Source organism: Poecilia reticulata, chromosome 1, assembly GCF_904066995.2.
Source record: "Poecilia reticulata chromosome 1, P_reticulata-male-v2, whole genome shotgun sequence".
Classification (NCBI taxonomy): Eukaryota; Metazoa; Chordata; class Actinopteri; order Cyprinodontiformes; family Poeciliidae; genus Poecilia; species Poecilia reticulata.
The window spans coordinates 6,567,999-6,591,028 of NC_088830.1; the positions used below are offsets into that span (position 1 = coordinate 6,567,999).

The window sequence follows — 23,030 nt, forward strand, 5'->3', positions numbered from 1 at the left end:
GGCTGTTCAGTGATTTATAAATCAACAACAGTATTTTAAAGTCTATCCTCTGAGCTACAGGGAGCCAGTGTAGGGACTTCAGAACTGGTGTTATGTGCTCTAACTTCCTGGTTTTAGTCAGAACACCAGCAGCAGCGTTCAGGATGTGAAGACACTGTTGCAGTGATCAATGCAACTAAAGATAAAAGCATGGATAAGTTTCTCTAGATCTTGCTGAGGCATTAGACCTCTAATCCTAGAAATGTTTCTTCAGGTGAAAGAAGGCCGACTTCGTAATCGTCTTTATGTGGCTATGTAGGTTCAGGTCCATCACTAGGCCCAGATTTCAAACCTAATCACTAATTTCTAGCTTTTTTAGCTGAAGACATGTACTGACTCTAGACCAAACATAACTTCACTTTTGTTTCTTGGGATTTTCTATTACCGATAATGTGAAGTGTTATTCATGCAGTTCTGACGTGCATTGATAGTTGTTCTGCCAACAACTTCACCCACCTGTGCAGCAAGTTTGTCATAATTTATTTTCATTTCCCAAACCCCCATCACTGATGATTACGTCTCCATTCTAGATTTAGCCTTTAATTAAGCCCTGCCTGTGAAGATTGCTTTGTAGATTGATTTCCTGTGTTTATCTCTGCTCTGTCAATAAACAGTTTTCCTCTCAATGCTGGTCTCACTTGGCATTTTTGTGTTTAAGCTTTGTTTAATAATAAATGAACACAATTGACTGCAAAACTAAATTGTTAATAGTTGATATATATTCATATTAGTATATGCACAACAGTGTATTAGGGCCATTGTAGATAGAAAAAAAGAAGTTAATTTCTCCCAAAATGAAACTCTGAAATTTTTAATTAACTTCAGAAATGTTCTGTTTTTGACATTTTTGACTTTGGAAACTCAGAAAAAGTCCAAATTTGCAAAAGTTGAAAATGTATGACGTTTGGAAAATTTCTGAGATTAATCTCAAAATTTCTAAGTTCCTTGCACATTTTTAACTTTTATAGAAAGTTTGTGGGATTAATTTAAATTGCGTTTTTTTGTAGTGGAAATTTACTTTGTTATTTTTTTTGTCTGCAATGACCCTAATATTTTGCTATACATATACTTTTACAAAAAGCCTAAATATTTTGTCTCATTCACTCCAATGATTTCTTAAACTTTACATCGGTACCTCTCAGCTGATTTCATGTTGTGGATTTTGTAAAACTGCATTCTTTTTGATAACTTTTTGTGTTTAGACCTAACCAACAACATTTTAAAGAAATTATGCATTTTACTCAAATCATCTTTGATCTTTAGAAATTAAAAGATTGTTTGCACTCACTTGTTTTGAGGAGAGAACATGTAGACAGACCAGTCCTCTCTAGTCTCACACCAGTCTGGTTTGTAAACCTCCATCATCTTCTGGATACGGAAGCACCAACTCTTTAATGAAAACCGAGAAGGGAGTTAATAAGAATCTGGTATAATGGTAGAAATAAAAGGTGTGCAAAGTTGTAAGTTTCCTGAAAGCAAAGAAAAACAAAAACAATAACACTGTATTGTTTTATATACTGTTTAGTTATTTACACATAGACGATGTACAACATTTCTTTAACCTTTAAGACGGGAGATTATGGCAAGAAAATGCTAATTTCCACCTGCAGTTTTTGAACAGGTTGAAGTAATCAAGTATGATTAACAGATTATGAACTGGTGAAAATACATCTAATAATTAATTACAGACATGTCATTATTCACATCTCACTAAACCCCAAGCAAACCAAACAACAAACCAACAGGAAAAAATAAAACAATTTCTTTGCCTTCATCAATAATGAGAACAAATATGTGTGTTTAACCGCTATTTTATTGTCAACCAGGCAAACATGAACAACTAGACATATAAAATTCACGTTTAGGTGCTGATGTGAAAGGGTATTGTACTGCTCAGAATGTAATAATGGAGCTTGTCCACTCACATAGTCTGTTTCTTCGTCTAGATCTGTTCTGTCCTTGCGTGCGTTGACCTGAGGGAAGACATCGGTCATCAGATGGTTGTGGTGACCCGACGCCTTGCCGTTGCAGTCTCGGTGGTCCGCTCCCAGACCGCTGCCAGCTCCCGAGCCCCCCATGAGCGAGCCCGCCACCCCAGACCCGCTCTTTCTCCCGTGGTCGGGGATCTGAACGGGCGGCAGTGCCGGAGCTTGTCCGCCCATTCGGAGCAATTCCGGGAGCTCCAGAGAAAGAGCCCGCCGATCCCGTCTGCCTCCGAAATGTCTGGAGAGGAACATCGAGGGCGGCAGAGGATGATGGGAGTGATGTGAGTGGAGAGAGTGCGAGAGAAGGGACTCCTGCTCTGAAGAGTGGTGGTAGGAGTAGGGGGAGCGGGTGCTGCGCACGCGCAGGCTGCCGCCAACAGGGGGCGCCCCACTGAACCCGTAGGTCCTCCTACCAAGGCTGTTGGAGCTGGACCTGAGGAGCAGAAGATGAAAAGCGGAAATAAAAACAAACAAGTATTCATGGTCAACTTATGTAAAAGAAATCGACAATCTTCTGTACGTTTGCTGCAGTTAACGGCAAAAACGACAGCAGAGACATGAATCACGCATATGGACAGTTCAGGTTTCATATTAAGAATTTATGAAGACAAAAATGTTAAATGAACGCTAATAATTGTCCACCTGCGACTCCATCCAGACTGTGGAGGAAAAGGTCGCCCCCAGTTGTGGTAGTTGGAACTGCGGCCATGGCGCTGAAACGTAAACACAAATAGTAAAAAGTACAATTATCTGAACAGAGTCAAGGTTTCACTAAGGAGGTACACTGTAACTTGCAACATTGTACATAATTGAGAAAATGAGTGAATATAACTTGGCTTTGATCAAATCCAGGGAAACTTTGAGTGTATATTGAGTTACAGTGTTGACTTTACTTATGTTGTTTTAGTTATGCTACACACTTGATTTAAATAAGTTAAAGGCCTTTAGAGCTAAAAACATTTCAAAATTACATTACTTCTAATTAACCAAGTTATGAAAGAAAGAAGCTTTGGTTTTTACAAGTAGAATCAAGTTAAAAATGTGACTTCAGAAAGCTTTGGGATTTATTTACATATACAAACAGTGCAGTTGAAGTAATTTCACACATAATTGATGCTCAGATTTATTAAATTAGCTTAATAAGCTAGTAGAGTAAAACTGTAACAAGTTGATGTTATGTTTTAACACTGCATTAACGGAGCCTGTTTTATCCACTACATACTATTCAGTAAATGGCACGAAGCGCTATGATCAACCATCATTTAGTTAGGTGATTTTTTCACCTAACTAAATAAAATCACAAATTAAAAACTGCCTTTTTAATTTACTTGTATTATGTTTACATAGTTTTACCATTTGTTTGATGATCTGAAACGAGAGCGACAGAAAAAAGAAAAAAATGAAGCTGAAACAAAAAATAAGTACGAGGGCAAATACAAACACAAAGCCTAATGTTTAAAGTTCAGTACTTCAGAATAAAGTATCACATTTTATGTACATCTAATTAACTTTTGGTAACACTTTCTGTAATTGTGAATAGTAAGTCAAGGTCTTTCCACCTCCAACAAGATTTCAGTTCCCCATCAACAACAAAAACAAATCATTTTGATTCAGCCTCTATCAAACGCAGAAGCAACCCGTTAAAAAGAGTGACACCGATCGTATCACAGCGCTGCATCAAACCCAGTCCTATCAACACCCAAACTGATAAGCAGCACAACAACAACAGAGCACAGCAGAGCAGAGAACCACTAACTGGATCTGATCCACACACCCTGCAGTGTGTTTTCATCAAAGTTCTGGCTAAATGAGCGCTGACAAAACTTCAGCCGGAACAAGAAATAAAAGTTCTTCATGAACACGTCCTTTTGATTGCCTGTCATCCAATTGTTTCCAGCACCAGGTTCTACAACTGCTCCCTTGTTATAGAAAAAAACCCTCAAAGGTATCAAAGTGAGGAGGATCTCACGCACACATTGACTTTAGCATCATAACCTCTGAGGTACGAGCGCCGACGCATTTCATTATCTCACCCATTACTGTGTTTTCACTTCTCTACGTCTCCCTCCTGGAGTTGCCATCATATATTTATATATGTGTATGTATTTCATAAGGCTTCAGTTCAGTTTACAAAAGAAAAAAAAGAATGTATTTTGTACATGTACATTAAGCACTGGGTGCGTGCGGCTTACCCGAGGCAATTATGTGATTTTAATGAGGAGGCTGAAACCGTACCAGAGCTGTAATGAATAGAATATACATCAAAGCGCATCAAACTCGATTCACTTGATCAAATCTAAAATTCCTCCCACACAGGCATAGATGGCAGTGTTAAAAAATTAATCATACAACAATGTGCACCTGTTACAAAATCAGGTTTTTTTGTGTGTGCTGATATAGCAACAAATTCCTCCTCCTGTATTCCATCGTCACAGCGGTGCCATAGCAACAGCAAACACATGCCTCAATGAAATCATGACACAGAGTTTAAAAACAGCTAATGTGACATAAACTGCATGTTCAGTGTGGCTCTGTGGGGATGACAGGGCGATGAAGCACCAGAGAAAGGGAGCGTCTCTCCAGGCTGCTCCGCCCGAGGCTCATCAAGCTGCTCTTCCTCGACTCGTTGGTGAAGCTGCGCTTCTCCGAGGAGTAGGACCCCCTGGAGCCCGACAGGGCCCCGAGCTCCAGGTGACCATTTGGTGTCAGAGTACAAATCCTTGGATCTAGAGATGAGTGAGGCGAAAAAAGAAAAAAAAAAGAAAAATAAAGCTTTGTTTTCCTTTTTATGCTACAGTTTTCCATTCTACTCCTGATGGTCAATAGATTAGGTTCGATCGGGGATCAAAATCAGAACATTTGCTATGGGGTGCACCGATTTATCGGCGGTGATTTCCTTAATTTTGGGAGATTGGTGACTGGTCGATACTTAAATGTTAAGCTGATCTTTTCTACCGCAGCAAAGATTTTTAGACCTTCTAACTAAAAATCAACCACTGTCTTCCTATTCTGCTCATGAGGAGACCATGAGAGCAGAAGAGGCCGGTCATGTCTGCAAACATTTCGGTTAGTCAAAGTCACCTCACTTTTGTCAAATCAGTGACTTCCTTACTATATTTAGCAACATTTCAGGCAAAAGAAATTTGGACCGGCAAAATCGGAATTTTTAAATATCGGTGATCAGAAAGCTGCAATGGAAGCACCTGTAATTTGCTGCATTTTAAGCTGGTGTGATTTGTTTTCACACTGAACAGAATCTAAAAAAAAAAAACAAAACCTGTTCTCCTCCTCGCCTGTGGTGGCGCTGCACCCAGAACCACTGAGGCAAACAACAAAATCCTCTGAAGAAAACGAAACTTCCTTCTTCTCAAAATGTAAACAACAATGCAGCATAGTCAGACGTCAGTGGTTGTAGGATTTCTCGTTTATCTTTGGTAAAAGAGTAAGAGCACATTTGCTTTGGTTGCATTTACCCAAAATGCCCTGCGCCGTAGTCCGCTTCCTGTTTTTGGAGCGCACCAGAGTTCACTTTAACTAAACTTTGAACTAGGACTTTATGCAGACAGGGGTTCGCTTTTTTCGTCAGAGTTTGAATATGAATACACAAACAAACTGGACTTTCCAGGTAAGTTTGATTAAAAACAAACAAAAAAATCAGTGGCTCTCTTACTAGAAATCAACACTAGTCGAGCAGAAATTCACATTTTGTCTTGTCGGTCTTTAATTGTAGTGTAGAATACTTCTTTGGAGTTCAACTCTTTGTGAAGATAAAGAATTTATAAAAAAGTCAAATATAGTTTCAGGATAAAAACATATCTAAAATATTCTCAATACAGAAACCGAGTTCGGTTAGTCACAAAGAATCACACTTCACATAAACAGATCTGTCAGGAAGAAAAAAGGGAAAACAATAGCTGTGTGTTTTGCTTATGTAAGTGGAAAGTGTGGACTCTTGTTGTTTTGGTTGTTAAGAAATAAGCTGAAGCTTTTTACACCGCAAAGATCACATCTGAAGTGATGCTGGCGTTCCCTCGGCTTCAGGCTGAAACGGTTTGCTGTGAGATCAAATCAAAGATAAAAATGTATTTCATCTTGTAAAACTGCTGAATAAACCCTCCGAGCACAAACTCTGGGCAACAAACTTCTGTAATGTATTCAATCTGGACTCAGAGTGAGAGAGTGAAACAAAAGATTGTGAACTGGAAGGAAAATAATGCGTCGTTTTCAAGATTTGTTAAAAATTGACAGCTGGAAAGTGTGGCATGACGTATGTGTTTTATTTTCAACAGTCTTCCCCCCCCCCAAATTCAGGATGAAGTGAAATTCATCTAACAGTTTAATGGTAAATGTTTTGGTTACATGCTTTTGCATTTTCATTGGTTAAGATTATTTTTGTATTGTGTGCAATATAAACAAGATGATGCACAAAATGAAATAAAGATGTTAAAATTGAACTGATATAATTGATTTAATTAATGTCACACTTATTCTAGGTTAGGATTTTAGATATATTTGTTCTATCTCCATCACTTTATCCCGTGTCAAGTAGAGATGCGCCAATCCGATAATATCGATATCGGACCTGATATTAAAAATAGATACTAGATCGTGTATCATGACAATGTGCCCAATCCATAGGGGCGGATCTATCCAGTCTAATTCTATGCTTTGTGCTTTGAATTATATCATGATTTATTTATTTTACATGATATTTAGAATTTCTGATTGCACTTGCAGAGGTTTGTTGCTGTTAATAATTTTTATTTTTATTTTTTGACCAAGATTCTGAAGCTATTAGTGTATTCAAGTGTGCTGTATTGGTGCAGGGTTAAGAAATACATGAGTTACTGAGCACATTTGTGTCTGTGTTTAAAAAAAAAAAAACACCAAACATTTTAAATCAATCCGGCAATGTTTTTCAGTGTCAGAGCAGTATAAGCCGATACTAAACCTCACATATCGGTATAGGAATTGAAAAATAAAAGGCACATTTGTGAAATATTATGAAATATATCAAAATCCATCCACTTTATTTGATTTTTTCTTAGATATATATTTTTTTGGGCTTGTAGCTGAGATTACTGACCCAAAGAATAACAAGGAACAAAATATCTGCAGCAGAAACGAGCCAGCGCTTTAACTGCGAGGCGAGTGAACTCACCAGACAGCTTAATGGAGTCTCGTTTCTCACTCTCATCATAGTTGGAGGATGAGTGGTCGTCGTCAGAGTAGGAGCGATTCGCGTCGCCCTGCAGGCGGAGAAACAAAGCAGCAGCGTGAAACATTAGGCTCACAGGGCGCTCTTCAACGACACCGACACATGCTGCATCTTTTCTTTTTAAAACTCTCCTTTTTTAGAAGTTTTAGCTTCACATCTTAGTGTTTTAAAATGCACGCAAAAAAAACCATACACATTTTTTATGTTTCCGAATGTCATCCGTATTTAAATCATTACAGATTTACTATAAAAGCAGAAAAATCTGTGCTGGGCAAGGGCAATGATATAAAAGGCTCAATATGAAGTTCGTTCTGAAGATCGAATCAGTAAATGCTTAAAACCACTTACACATCATTCAAGAGAGCCTCACAGGTTTGTTTAAGACTTACGGGGATTTTCCTACAGCTGTTACGACAGTAAATTGGCTCAATAGTCCCTGGTGTGCATGTGTGTGTGTGTGTGTGTGTGTGGCAGCAGCAGCTACAGAGCGGATGAAGGCGATGAAGGTGAGAGAGTCTGGGGGGGGATGGATGTGAAAAAAAGGAGAGAAACATCCCGGAAGACTGACGGCTGCTGTTGACGTGTGTCAGCGCGTTCACAGCCTCATACAGTGGATACGGTAATTCACTGATCAACGTTTAAAAAGCTGACTGTGATATTAAACTAATCTTTCTGAATTCAATCATTTTTGACGGTTAATGGCAGCATCGTTTACCTAGTCAGAGGGATGGTTCAGAAATGATAAAGCACCAAAATAAAGTCTGAACATCTACTAACCAAGTTAACAAAAACTAATGAAATAACAAAAACCAACAAGGAGAAAACATGTTTGTTTACTGAAATAATTAACAGAGAAATTACAACTAACTGGAAGTAAATTGTACGTTAATAAAACTAACTAAAACCTACTGAAACAATAGACATTATGCCATCACTGATAGATTACTTGAAAATTGTCTCAAAACAAAAATATATTGTTAATCACAATAACTTCTGGTATAAGTTGTTACAGTAAATCTAAATTAAACATGTATGCAAAGATGTTTTTTTTCTGTAATTGGTCAAATGAATATGTTTTATATTCTGAAGAATTTTTTCATAAGACATAAGCTTTGATCATCAAAATGAATAGAAACTAAACTTTGTGTAATGAGTCTAAATGTTACATGACTTAAATGTTTAAGTGAATAACCTGCATGAATTGTTCAAGTTTTGACGTTCTGATGAATTAAGATGCACCTGAATTTACAAAATCCAGGTCGTATCAAAATCATGTTTAGTGTATTGATTTCCGTTTTTTATTTTATTTATTTCTTTTTTATATCTTAATTATGCCAGAAGCTGCTGTGTTGTCTGTTTGTACTTTTCCAATTGAAAGCTGGATGCAACAATCTTACACATTGTCCATTTAGTTTTCATTTTTACACCAAAGCAGACGAACCTGCAGATTAAAACGTGCTGAGCTGTATTTTAGATGCAGTCGTGTTGATGTAAACGCGTTAGCAGTTGATGTAAGACCTACGCAGCCTGTTTGGACAGCTGCAGCGATTGCATTTGAATTGGATCCGCTTCGTCAAATGTGGCGTCATGTAAATCACAAACGCGGAGCTTAATTTAGCTCTGAATGTCGCTGCCAAAGGTCACAGTGTAAACGCCCTCGACCTGCGCAGACAGATGGACGTCAGCTTCCAACTGGAGACGAGAGGATGCTGAGAATGCAAGGATGGAGGGGCTGAAACATGGACAAACAATACAAGTTTGGAGTTTTTGCTCCGTAGTAAATTGCTTTTTGACGTCACATTTTGTAAAGAATAATAACATTATCCACATATTTATTATTTCATGTTGTTTTGTACATGTATTGGGCAAAAAAGACATGGAGTGTGTTATGCGATTGCAAAACAGTTTATAACAAAACAGTTGAGACAAGCAAAATAAATAACTCCAGAAAATTTTCATGCATGTTATTAGTTGTTAGTACGGTTGTGTCTGGTTTCTTTTTTCACAATTTTTCATTTCTTATTGTTATTTTTTGTCTTGAAAATGTTAAACAAATAATATTAAAAGCTTAGTCCAGAAAACCTAACCTACAAGCAAGTCATACAGTTCTAGACACAAGTCTGCAAACGTCAGGAATGTCTTAATATTTTCAATTATTTATTTGGACTCTTCTGCTTTGGTGCTTTGGGTGAAATAAAAATACAATGTTTAAATACTTTTTTTTTTTTTAAAGTGGTAAAATGTTGAATTTGTTCTGGATTTTCTCCCTAATCTACACAATAATATTTGGCAAGTTCCAGAGAAATCCACACTTTTTTTTTTTTTTTTTTTACTGTTATAAAGAAACTTCTAGTTGAAGTTTCTGGTTGAATTTTGGTTCAATGTTTATTTTGACCACATTTGAAGTTGCAGAAAACCACCTGGCTTTTTGTTAGGCAGCATTATTCATTCAGATCAAATTCGGTCTACGTTTACATTCATGTGTCCATGTTTTACACATCTAGCTGCTTATCTGAGGTAAAGTTGAAGGCATGAATATTTCCCCCTAATTTGTACGGTGCACCAGTCAGTGACCCTGAGAATACAAAATACAGTTCAAATAAATAAAAGCCCCAAAGTAATATTTTGTGTGGGGTTTTTTCCCCTTTAAAACGGCATCTGGTCATGATTTACCTCCGCCTGAAACCCTTCAACCAAAATGGCCACCAGCAGGTTGAAGAGGACGTAGTTTCCAAAGGTCATGAGCGCCACGAAGTAAAGAGCAGCAAGCGGCGAGGTGGCTGCCATGCCGTTGTACAACACGGCGTTCCAATCCTCCTGGGTCAGAATCTTAGAGAAATGCAAAGGAAAGCAAAAAGAAAGTTAACTGAAGCTTTGCACACACACCTTAGAACAAGCTGGTCACTGTTTACCATCACTAGGATGGATATTAATCAGCACGATAACGCCCAGCAGCTGCGCATGAAACTGTTGAACTCCAGAGCTCCTTCAGTGACAGACTGCTGCATCCTCGGTGCACAAAGCAGCGTTACAGCAGATTCTTCCTCCCAGCAGCTGTCACACTCCCAACAAACTCAACATGTGTTTTCATCCCTGCTGGTATTTTGGTTATTTCCACAGTTTTACTCATTTTTAAATAAAATTTTTGCTGGTATTGCACATGTTTGTTCTACATTGTTTTTAAATCTCATGTGCTGTAAAAACTCTGCTTTGTCTTCTTATTGCACAATTACAAGTGCTCTTTAGGTACAAGTTTTAAACATTTTTTAAAAGTCATTCTACTCACCTGCACATTCCTTGGATCACTATTTTTGATAACTGCACGGTATTTCTATGTTTATAGTCTTGTCCATAAAGTACAGAAAATTATTCTCATTTTTATTTTTTACAGAGTTTCAAGGCTTCTTGATCTTTGTGTGAACCTATATACCTTGACCCTGCTGCTACAGCTGAATTTCCTCACTGTGGGAAGATAAAAGATAATTCTATTCTATTCTACCAATAATTAAAGCTAAATGTACTTCCATGAAAATGTGTAGATTTGTTATCAAAAAACACATTGGCCCCTTTGTTCTAATGCTTTAGACCTTAAACTCTGACAGGTCGACTACCTGGAAAACGGTGACAATAGCCCAGAGCAGGGAGTCAAAGTTCTTCCTGTCTGGGACTGTATCCCCAGTTTCTGTCTTCAGACTGAATTTACAGCCAAAGATGTGCATCCCGAGGATACTGCAACACAAAAAGAGCCACAATGAGAACACACTGGCTAACGAATGTAATCGCAATTTTCTTTAAGTTACAGTATGCAGAGCATGTCATTTCCTCATTTTTTTAAATACAAATTGTTGTTGTTTTTTCTTTGTTTACATTGATTAGAAGGTTGAATGCAAAAACATGGATAGTATTAATTCCTAAAAAGCTTCTTTTTTTTTTTTCAAACTCACTGAGTGGTTAAGAAGAATCGCTTAATGTGCAAACTTATTTAAACACTGCTTTTTATTGTACCATAAGTATTTGAAGATGCAAGCATTCACGTGATAATCAAAACCAAACAGCAGAAATATCACAGAAATAGTTTTTAATTAATATGTTAGACTTTGTGGACTCCTAAATATAGATACAGATTTATGGGTTAGCTTTAGATTTTATTTTTCACCGATCAGTTAAAGCAAATTGACCTTTGGAGGAAAACAAAGTTCATCTGATCTGATTTAAAAGAAAACTGACTTGAGTTGAACGATTCAAGCTCAGAGCTAGACGATGATTATTACCTTTTGCCCCGCAGAACTTAAACATTATTTTATGAATTCCAGCATATTCATGAATATATATATACGGATGGAGTTTTACAACATCCCTCCAAATCCTTAAGGCTCTGTGTCTGTAGTTTTATGAAGACCTTCAATTGTATTTATTTGGTATTTTGAACCTTAGATTAATTGCTGCTGAACAGTATTGGGATACTGTTCAGCAGCACTGGATACTGGATAGTATTGGGACATAACATATACCTTAAATCACAAATAGAGCAGACAAGAACCAAGAAAAACATACAGATATACAGATGTAAACTCTATTACCTTTAAAGATTTACAACCAAGGATATACCAAAACACATGTTTAAGGAAAAGGAAAAAACTAAAAATATATGCACATTTCTGCTTTTATTATTAATTATGTCAGCTTTGGTCCTCCATATTCTGATGCCTGTGATGATTAATCAAGTCAATACAACAAGAAATATGAGCAAAAAACAGTTACAATAGAACTGACAGTGCATGCACAGGTAGACATATTAGCGTTTTTAACACAACGATAAGTATTGCATATTTAATTCAGTCTTCTAAAACACAACATATTTTTATGAGGATATGTTTCAAGTTTGTGATGCTAAAACCTTAAAAAAAATCAGCTGTGTTGCAGAGCATCAGCTCACCTAAAGATGAAGATAAAGAGCATGAGCAGCATGCAGAAGGTGGCCACGTTGTCCATGGTCTTCATGAGGACAACCAGCTGTCTCCTGAGCGCCGGCATGAACCTGACCAGCTTCAGCACGCGCAGCAGCCGGAACGTCCGGAGCACCGACAGGCCGCCGTCCGACTGGCCAACAATCTCACAGACGCTGCAGCGAGACGCAGGAAGGAGGAAGATGACCGACAAGTCAGAGAACCAAAACGCAACCTCATGTTTCAATTTAAAACAGAGAATTTGCTTTAAATCCCTTGACAGTCACCCTCAAAACATTTACATGTAGGACAATGTGTCCATGAGGACACTGGAGACACCATGGCAGCTAAGGGGTTAATTAGAAAAAAACTCATATTCTCCAAAGTGCATTTCTGAAGTATTTGATTTAAATTCCTCCAGCATGCTTTATATTTTTATACGTTTCAAACACTGGGTGTGTTACATAACTTGGACTTATGGTGTTTTTGCGTCTCTGGACATTCTTTATGTTGACAGAGAGTTTTTCTCTCGGACTGAACCAACCAGCTATCAAAGGGTCTGCTAAGCACATCAAAATACTCTCTCCCCTGAACCGCTGAGGACTGAATGGAGGCACTTCCATAGAGTGGCTTTCCTCTCAATGGCCGAGGACGTTCAGGAAGATGAAGACGGGAAGAAAAAAAAATGGTCGAGAAGCACGAGATTAGAAGACAGACGCAGAAACGTTCAATCAACCTGCATCTTTCTGTGATGGGTTGCACATTTGATCTTTTTTCAGTTTTACATGCTTTGATGTGTATTTGATCTGAGGTTTCTAATGGGGATCACAGACAAAGACTTCTAACCATATGAACTAGAGGAAAAAAAAAAAAACGCACAAGCAGATCAAAGCCACAGCCATTCACAGAAAGCTCCAGGCACACAACAAAAGACAAAACATGTTCCTGTTGCTGCCTGACACGTTGGCATCGCGATCCGTACAGGTGGTGCATTTGTACCGGGCAGCGTGTGTTTGACACTTTGACAAAACTGGGATGATTTAATAGAGAACCATCTCTACTGCGTAACCAGAACACAGAGGCAGAAAGAAAGACAGAAACAAAGATGTAGAGGAAGACAGAAAGAAAGAATGGCAAAGACAGAGAGAGAAAGAAACAGGCAGAAATACAGAAAGAAAAAAACAAAGTAGACACAGACATATGGAATAAAGGCAGAAAGAAAGAGAAAAAACAAAAGACAAGGACAGAGAGAAAGAAAAAAGAAAGACGAAGAAAGAAAGAAAGAAAGATGGAAGAAAAAAAAACGAAGACAGAAAAATGGAAGGAAAGACAAAGACAGAAGGAAAGGACAGACCGACATAATGACAGAAAGAAAGAAGTAGGAAAGAATGAACCTGAAAAAAAGAAAGAAAAATGAACAAAGATAGAAAAGAAAAGACAGACCGACATGATGACAAAAAGAAAGAACGAAAGACAAAGACAGAAAGAGAAAACCAGAAAGAAGAAACAAAAAAGAAAGTCAGAAAGATGACGGAAAAAGAAAAAATGAAAGACAGAAGAGAGAAAAAACAAAGGAAAATTCAAAGACAGAAAGTTGGAAACAGAACGACAGTAAGAAACACGACTTAACTGCACTTGTTCCTGCTTGTAACACATTAAATTTGAATTAAACTCACATCTTGAACATAATGCACCAATTTACCTCATTATGACACGTCTGCCCTTTAAGAACCTCAGCCTGTTGATGGTGAACGTAAGTGTGAGGACTCAGGTCCTTCTGTTGGTACCTTATGATGACGATGATGCCATCAAACACGTTGTAGGGGTTCCTCAAGTAGTTGAAGGAGCCGAAAGCGGTGAGCTTCAGGATCATCTCCATGGAGAACATGCTGGTGAAAACGATGTTGCAGATCTCCAGCACGTTGGTGAGCTGCTCTGGCTGACCGCCAGAGGACGCAAAATCAGAAATTAGAAAAAAAACAAAAAAAACAGAGATGAGGATTAAAACTAAAGATAATGCAGGAAATTGCAAAAAAATGAAACTAATCAAATATGTTAAATGACGCTCTTGCAGCTACAGGAATGTTAGACTATTTTTCATAATTCATTATTTTATAGTTTGGTTACAGTTGGCATAAAGTTTTAAGCTCTTCATTGTGTCAAACTCACCATATTTTGCCCTGACTGTATAGTATTTTATTCTTTGTTCTGTTTTATATATTCTATGCTTGTGTGAGTCTATTTGCTGTTATTGCACAGACAATTCCCCACTATGAGATATTAAAGGACATTTTATTCTGTTTATTCTGTTCTTGTAGATACATCCATGTGCGTATCTGTTTGTAGAGTCATACAGTGCATATGTGTGCGTGTGCGTGTGTGCGTGTGTGTGTGTGCGTGTGCGCGTGCGTGCGTGTGTTTGCTGGGTGGTCTGAGTTTCTCAGCAACTGGTGATTTCCTGCGAATTTTATGCAAAAACATGTCTTGGTTTGCAGAGCAGTAGGAAGCGACTCCAGGTGCCACTTCTGTGCGCTGAGAAAAAACATAAAATAGCAGCAGTTCTGTGGATGAAAAAGCTACGTTAACGACAGAGGTCAGAGGAATATATGAAAAGTGGCTTGAAATTATAGAAAGGCAAAAGTAGGTCAAATAATTGCTTGTTGCAGCCAAAGTTTGCAGAAAACCATCTATGAATCCACACCTGGTGCTACTCCTGCGTATGGAGCAAAAACTTGACCCAAGCATTTGAAGTCCACCATGATTGGTCAGTCTCGGCAGATGAACCCAAAATTTCAATTAAATTCATCCATCTTCTTACACCCTTGTCCCTAGTGGGGTCAGGAGGGTTGCTGGTGCCCATCTCCAGCGAGACATTTCAGGCGAGAGGCGGGTCGCCAGTCCATCGCAGGGCAACACAGAGACACACAGGACAAACCATGCACACACACACTCTCTTAAGGAGAATTCAGAGAGACCAATTCACCTGACAGTCATGTTTTTCGACTGTGTGAGGAAGCCGGAGTACCCAGAGAGAATCCACTATACACAGGGAGAACATGCAAACTCCATGCAGAAAGACCGGGGCTGGGAATCAAACCTAGAACCTTCTTGCTACAAGGCAAGAGCTCTACCAACTGCCCCACCGTGCAGCCCTCAATTAAATCCAATTTAATGTATTTATGTAGTGCCGATTCACAACTTACGTCATCTTGGGGCAAAAAAAAAAAAGGACATTTAGTTTGTTTATACAGCCAGGTCACGTTCAGTTTCTCACTTAAATTGGTAAAAAAAAAAAAAAAAGTTTTCCATCCAGGGAAACCCAGCAGATTGCTTCAAGTCACTCACACTCAGCAATCACTCCTCCTGGATGAGCGCATAGCGACAGTGGACAATCGATTATTTTAAGTCGTTAACGCTGCAGCGAAACTTCAAACTGAGGACGTGTAATTGAATTTAATTCAGTTTGGTTTGGAGGCCGCTCCCACAGCAGGAAGTGGACTACATTGCAAAGCATTCTGGGTGTGTTTAGCGCTAGCAGGAGAAATGGCTCCTGGTCTTTTACCAAAGACAAAAGAGAAATCCTACAAATCTGGTACTCGGTACAGCGCCGCCACAGGCGAGGAGGGGAACAGGTTTTTCAAAGGGTTCGGCTTGTTTGACAAAATACTTAACAAATGTTGTGATTTTGGATCCCAATCGAACCAAGTCTACTGGACCATCAGGTGTGAAAACACCCTTAGATTCAACAAATGGTATTGAGTGTGTTTGTTATATTTCTTGATGCAACTTACAAAATATGTTTAAGGTTGGCTGAACAGATTCAACTGTAATCATGTTTATGTTTCTTTATGCCTTATTAATGCTAATAGTAAAGTACTGTTACTATTACATGTACATATTTTGAGTCACAGTTTGTGTGACTCCGTTACTTGATGGTTTATCGTGAACCATCAGAAAACGTTTTTTCTCACACATGTATGCATAAATCTAACAAGAGGTTTGTAAAAGTTCATTTTCATTACTTAATAGGAATACAATAGGAAACATAAATGTTCTTCATAATGATGCCAACTAAAACAATAGAACCCCTAACACAGAGAGGCTCCTATGGTTTCCCCCAGAAAACTTGCTATGTCCAGTGGTTAGGCGCTAGGGCAGTCGTTCATCCAGCGGCCCGTCGTGTTTGAGTTAAAAAATGTTAAAGTTTCATGTTTAAATTTGATAATATCACTTGATAATTATGTGTTATTGAAAGATTGGAAGATTAATAAATGAACACCAGCTATAAACTCTCAAAAATCACTGTTTTTGCTTCTGATACTTCTACTGCTACCGTCTCTTGTTGCTCTACTTCAGCTCGCTGTGGAACGTCTGCTGCTGCAGACGTCAGAACTACATTAGATAAACGTAATTCTTGCAGATTTGGCAGCGTTTTCCTTCAGGTTTTTCACTCTTTTTTTGCAATACCTTCCTCCACTACCTTTCCTCCTTCATCATCGACCTTAAGTGTCTTTGCATAGCAGTGGAGATGACAGCACTGCATAAAATCAACTTGGATTCAACAACTGGCAGCAAAGGAAGAATGTAAGGAAGAAGATAATTCCTAAAGCAACTCTAACTGCAAATTCTGGGCTCATAAGTGTGACTCCTGAGGTTTTTAAAAAATTTTTTTACAAGTTTTAGCAAGATTTAGCAGTGATTGTTTCTCAGTGGTTATACTGAACTGTGCATATCCTAGAAAAAAAACCCAGAAAAGCTTCCAGACTATTCCTCACCAATCAAGCTCTGCAAAAACTGTCGGGGAACAACACCATCCGAAGTGGTAAACAGCATACAGTCATTCCCTTACACCCAATAACAACCTATTATCTCAAGTTAACGCACCTTGCATGTATTCGAACTGAGGGGCAAACCAGCATACTTGGAGAAACCCAAGAATAGGCAAAAAAGAAACCCAGCTCTGAATCAAAAGCTGCTAAAGCCTGCATTTAAACTCGGCAACTTGTTGCTGTTGGGCAACCGCTCTAAGCACTTCCACTGCGTTGTCTCATAAATAATAAAGTGCAACCAGAAAAACCTCGTCTAATGGTATACGTGCTGGAAATTATGCAACCTTTCTTCCCAAAGCGGCTGTGGCCTCAGCCACAGGACTTTGGGGAACCACGTGTTTTTTTTTGTTTTTTTTCCCCAGAACAGGTGAGAACAAGATCACAGTCACAACAACAGACACAGACTGTGATTCTGGTGTTTAACCATGTTGCGAAGGAACACTCCAGTTTCCTTCCCAGGCAGCTAGACAGGCAAACCCAGCTTTGTATTTCCTCCCCATTAACACAGCAAAGTCTCTCTGTCACTTCCCTTCTGTCTCGCTATTTTTAGCAGCAGCTAGGATGAGAGACGACCTACCACTGCGGCGGTGGCAGGCATGAGTGGGCGATGGTATAGCAAGAGAGAGAGAGGCAGAGAGAGAGAGAGAAATATTGATAGAAATACAAAGAGTTCAAAAAAGCTGAGCGACAGTAAAACATAGAAACCAGAGGGGGAAGAAAAAGCTAGAAAACATGCCACTGCATTGCTTTTATTACTGTGGGGCTTGGTGAACATAAACATTTTTTTTTTATTAATCTTGGTGAAATCATGTCCTTTAGGTTTTGGAAATAATCAGTAAGTCACATTCCACATTTCACCTGGATCCCTACAAATTTACTTCCTCCTCAAAACTTCTACAAACATTACTCCAGGCTGACAAAGTGACAACACACCAGTTTATTCCCATATTCACTTCTTAACTCTATATTACAGTAGGGGTTGGAAGGTTTTCTTCGCTATACTCTGAGTTGGAGAAATTTTAATTGGCATTGGAAAATGTTTTCTAAATCCACACTTAAAACAACTTTGCAACAGGAAATAGTTTGTTTGAACATTTTCAGCAGGAAGTGCTCTTGGAATAACACAGCTAGCGTGGAAGTGAGTCAGAAGTAAGATGATTTGTTTCAACTTAACTTCAATGTGAGGTTCAATGTAAAGTTTGTTACTATATTTTTAGTGATAAATTATAGGCGTGAGGAAAATGAAGGTTAATATAACCTGATTTCATCATCACAACATTCAGTCATATTATCACTTTGATTTGTTCTGATAATATAACACAGCTAATGTAACTTTAGCTTGGTTTTTACTTTTTGATGAATATGGAAAAAAACATCAAACATTTCAAATACCATTGCATATATATATACATATATATATTATTATAATTTTTTTTGGGGGGGAAAGCATTTATTTTGGAATAACCTAAATATGGAACAAGAGAATATCTCCATTTCAATGTATTTTAATGTTTATATCCCTTGAGATTATAAGTTGTTTTTAAAATGAACTTGAATACATTTTTTATTTGTTTCTGATCATAATCTTAAGGCTCACAAAGTAGGACCAAGATTTTTTTTTCTCTAAATTAAACCAAAATTTCACATTCTGCCATTGTAATGTAAGTAAATAAATCTTCTGAAATCCTGTTGTTGTGTTTAGTCTGCCAATGAAAGATCATTTTAGGCTTTGGGAACCTTGCGACATTTTCTGAAGATGGCTCAATTTGGAAGTCAATCCAAAAAGCAAATACTAAAAATTTAAATAGTTCATCACAATTCCTTGCACTAAGTTCATTTATCAGCTTTGGAGAGGCCCTGTATTCAATGAGACGAGAGCGGAACATTTTTGTGATCAAGAATAAATGTGCAGCATCACAGAAAATGATGTAATAGCTATTCCGGGCCAATGGACGGCGCTGTAACACTGCAAGGCAGCAATACAAATAACACAGAATGGCGCCATGTTTGCTATATGTCAGAGTGAGCCACATGCAGAAGAGAGAGCATCTTGCCACATGGTAACATTAAACCACCACTTTGTATCCACTCTGGAACTTGGTTTCAAAAATGATTATTTCTGGTCCCCTGAGATACTGAATCTGTAAGGATGCACAGTCTAAGTGACAAAGAACTTTTACAGACACACCTGGACATGACCTTAAAATGTCGATCCTTGGCGTATTAACAACTATAATAAAGCTCCAAGGAAAAAAAGACGGCCAAATATGCTACCTTAGGTGTGTTATCAATTAATGCTTGTATTACCTGCTCATGGTGCTCAATCCCCATGCTGATGGTGTTGATAAGGATGGCGATCATGATGCCTCGGTTAAAGTACTTGCTCTCTACAATGCCCCACAGCTTCTTCCTCGTGTCCTGCCAAAATTCTTTGCATCGTTTCTTCGGGCTACATCCTATATGGTTCTCGGCACTTTTCGGGGTTTTTTTGTCCTCGTCTTTGGTTCCTTGTTTTTGCTTATCCTCATTGTCAGTTTTGTCCACAGCTTCCTCCTCTGTTTCATCGCCAGCAACACAGACGGCTCCCGCTCCGTCTTTAAGTTCCAGTGCTGCAGCACACTGAGGACAACCGTCTGCCTTCGAGGCAGTGGTCAGGGCTACAGGCTCAGCTGACGAGGCGTGAACTGGTTTATGATGATGAGGGCACGGATGACCTGGGAACAGAAAACATTTGGAGGTCAGTGTATATCGTGTGCCTTATGTCTACTGCTGCTTATCATGTTCTCAGCCACCTACCTGGCCTGGACACAAGTCTCCTCTCAAGTTCTCGCCTTCCATTGGCCTTCTTCTCCCTCTCATCCCCTCCTCGTCTTCCTCGCCCAACGCCCCGAAACCCACGGGGTTTACCTCGCAAACTGTTAAAAAAGGCAACCATTTGCCTCCTGGCCTTGCGGAGGCAGTGGCAGACCAGCTGGAAGAGTTCTTCGTAGCAATCTCCCGGCTCGCTGGCCAACGTTGAAGAGGACGAGCAGCGAGCGCGCTGCTCCTGCATTAGCTGGTGCTCCCGCTGCTTGGTCTCTGAAAACTGGGTTGCGATGACCACAAGGCACAGGTTGATCATGAAGAAGGAACCGACCTGAGAGGGCGATAGGTGTGCAAAAAGTTTGGTTGAACCAGTAAGTTTAAAAAGAGAAGCATAAGACCAGACGATGAGAAGCAGCATTCAGCTTCTATGCACCACAAATCTGGAACAAACTTCCAGAAAACTGCAGAACTGCTGAAACACTTAGTGCCTTCAAATCTAGACTAAAAACCCACCTGTTTGGAGTCGCCTTTGAATCATAATTAATGAAGAATTTATCAATTGCATTGTCTAAATGTAATGTGTCGATTGTTGATTCTATGTTGCATTACTTTGTTTTTTTGTTTTTATGATGTAAAGCACTTTGAAATGTCTTGTTGCTGAAATGTGCTATACAAATAACCTTTTTGACAGAATGAGTGAAGAGCAAGTGACAGCTACCAAAGGCACCAGGGTCAGAAATCAATTCTGATTGGCTGCGTCAAGAACCAATAACCTCAGTCTCTTTAGCATCTGGATCAAGCTTAAGGAAAAGCGCAAAATGATTCTTGGGCTTTATAACCTTATCAAAACTGACTTTTACACATTAAGGCTCCAATTTATAAATATATTTTAAAAAAAGACTACTGGAATTTATTTAATTTACTTATCTCATTTGCAAACAGACATGGAGACCGTTGGAAAAAGTTAACGGGGTGATTTAATGGCAGATCGTCCAGAAAAAAAAAAATAAAAAATTTAGATTTGTATACATTGAACATCTAGTTTTGGCGTAGAAAGAGAGTGGGGTAAACAACAACATCAAGGTCATCCCAACCTGCAGGGTTCATTTTGAAAACCAGTGCAAGAAGCCAGGAAAACGATACATCTCTGAAGGTAGTGATCAATAATCCTGATCAGCCGATTCTGTTCTCTCCCTTTGCTGCGTCAATACGAGCAGGTGAGAGCAGACGTATGAGCGTGTCTATATAGGGCGCTGTGGGAAAGTGCTCCATGGATAAAGCTCCTCTTCATCGATTCAAAGTATTGAGTTTTCATCAGACTCGCTGCTTTTTCAGTTGATTTCTCAAGACTCGTGGACAGAAAGCGCGATAATATATCCCAGAACCCATTCAGCACATTCACTTCCCCGTTGAAATATTTATACTCACACTCTCTTGGTACACTGACAGGACAGACATAGATTTGTCTTACTATAGTCAGCTCTTTCAAAATAAACAAATCAAAGCTAGCATAGCACAGCTGCTACAAAAAGCTGCTACCATGAGTGTCACAAGTCAACAGCTAACCGACTTTATACTGATTACAAACTTTACACTCCAGAGAAGAAATGAATCAACAGCTAAACGTATAATGAACTCCAGAAAACAAAGTTCTGAAAAAGAGTCAAAAAAGCTCAACATAGTAATTAGTTGAGGAATGTGCAGACATATGAAACCAAGTTTTTGAAACTTTTCTTGCTTCATGCATTTTTATTTCTGACAGATTTGTCAATTTTTCCAGCTGATTTAGACATTACATGAGTGCAAAGGATTTATCATGGCTACAATTTTTTCTACGTCAACAAAACATTGAAATGTGGCTGCAGACACTTTTGAGAGACACTTTATGCACGATGTGCAAACTGATCCATACAATAACATCCTAAATTTGCAGTTAAACTGAGCCTACAAGCACGGTTAGTCATTTATGTTGGTGTGATAACATGTGCTTTGAGATTTCTGCCACTGATTAACACTGTCAAATTGTAGAAATACGTTCAACTGTTTGAGTCACAGTCGCATGTAAGAGCAGAAGGCTGCATCAGACAGCCTTTGAAACCAAATAATGTTGAGGATGTTGTTTGAGGATGCTAAATCTTAATTAAACAGTCAAGCTGTTTTCCAAATAATGCTCCAGCTCTGCTGGGTTTCTTGTTCAAACTCTCGACGATGATAATCACTCTGAGGAATTTGTCAGCTTGATCCGACTCGTTTCATCAGTCTCTCCATCTGATGCTATCTCTTGTCATCTAGTTCCCCTCAAGCCATATCTCCTGTCATCCTCTCCGTATCCCACCCCATCTCTCAGTTTGATTTACCTCATTTTATCCGCATCGGAGCGAAACCGCCAAACCGTTTCAACCCCTCTCCCTCTCTTCCTACTTCCTTTTCTCTCCATACGTTCAGTCCTTCGTTGCTCACTGGCTTAGTACTCTGCGTTGGAAAGTCTGTTGAACATTAATAAAAGTCTCTCCGTCTGTCCGCCGGTTTGACGATGACAAGCGGGAGTACAAACAGAGCTGATAATGTCAGACTGGTAAAGAGCTCAAATCAATTAACTCCACTTTATGTGTTTGGGAGAGAGTCGCTGAAATGTGATGCAACAGAGCTGATGAAGGTTTGACAGATAGAGGAGGAAATGTCAAATTGGAATGCAGAAAGTGAAAGAGAAATAAATATCTTGCTTAATTTTTTGGTTTTAATGTACAAATTACAATTACAAAGCAACTTGACTATTTGTGAAAAACCAGGGGTGGTAAAGATGTATAAAATGCCCCATAATAGTAAAAAAAAATAAAAATAAAAATAATAATTTTTTGCTGAAGGACAATTGTACGCTTGGATTTAATTTTTTGATTTTTTGTATCTTTTAATTCACAATGTCCATGTTGACAAATTCTGCACAATGCTTGGTACAACTGTTGTCAATCCTTTGGCCACTAAAATAGTAACTCAAGCTTTTATAACATCTGACTAACGTCACAATGTCAGGTGAAAATCCCAAGTCTGCGCAAAAAGTTGTGAATAATGACTGAATTTGCGTCAACAGTTGCGAACTCAACGTCACAACTTCGTGAAGGGACTGCCTAATGTGGCTTCTTCATTAACGTTCAAGTGTTGTAAATTTACGTTTTTGAGTTAAACTATGCAGATTGGAAATAAAACTAAC

At 38.7% G+C, this 23,030-nt stretch overlaps 1 protein-coding gene across 6 annotated transcripts in view; it reads right to left on the reverse strand.

Moving 5' to 3' along the window:
* cacna1ib (calcium voltage-gated channel subunit alpha1 Ib) overlaps nucleotides 1-23,030 on the reverse strand; it is a 203,490-nt gene that overhangs the window by 66,613 nt on the left and 113,847 nt on the right. For all 6 annotated transcript variants that reach the window (XM_008434689.3, XM_008434762.3, XM_008434828.3 and 3 more), the window contains 11 exons: nucleotides 19,814-20,153; nucleotides 19,325-19,731; nucleotides 13,976-14,127; nucleotides 12,179-12,364; nucleotides 10,854-10,971; nucleotides 9,916-10,071; nucleotides 7,186-7,273; nucleotides 4,584-4,750; nucleotides 2,667-2,737; nucleotides 1,965-2,457; nucleotides 1,328-1,428 (listed from right to left, as the gene is read on the reverse strand). In XM_008434689.3, coding sequence (XP_008432911.2) covers nucleotides 1,328-1,428; nucleotides 1,965-2,457; nucleotides 2,667-2,737; nucleotides 4,584-4,750; nucleotides 7,186-7,273; nucleotides 9,916-10,071; nucleotides 10,854-10,971; nucleotides 12,179-12,364; nucleotides 13,976-14,127; nucleotides 19,325-19,731; nucleotides 19,814-20,153 — 2,279 coding nt within the window. The remainder of the gene's footprint in view (nucleotides 1-1,327; nucleotides 1,429-1,964; nucleotides 2,458-2,666; nucleotides 2,738-4,583; nucleotides 4,751-7,185; nucleotides 7,274-9,915; nucleotides 10,072-10,853; nucleotides 10,972-12,178; nucleotides 12,365-13,975; nucleotides 14,128-19,324; nucleotides 19,732-19,813; nucleotides 20,154-23,030) is intronic.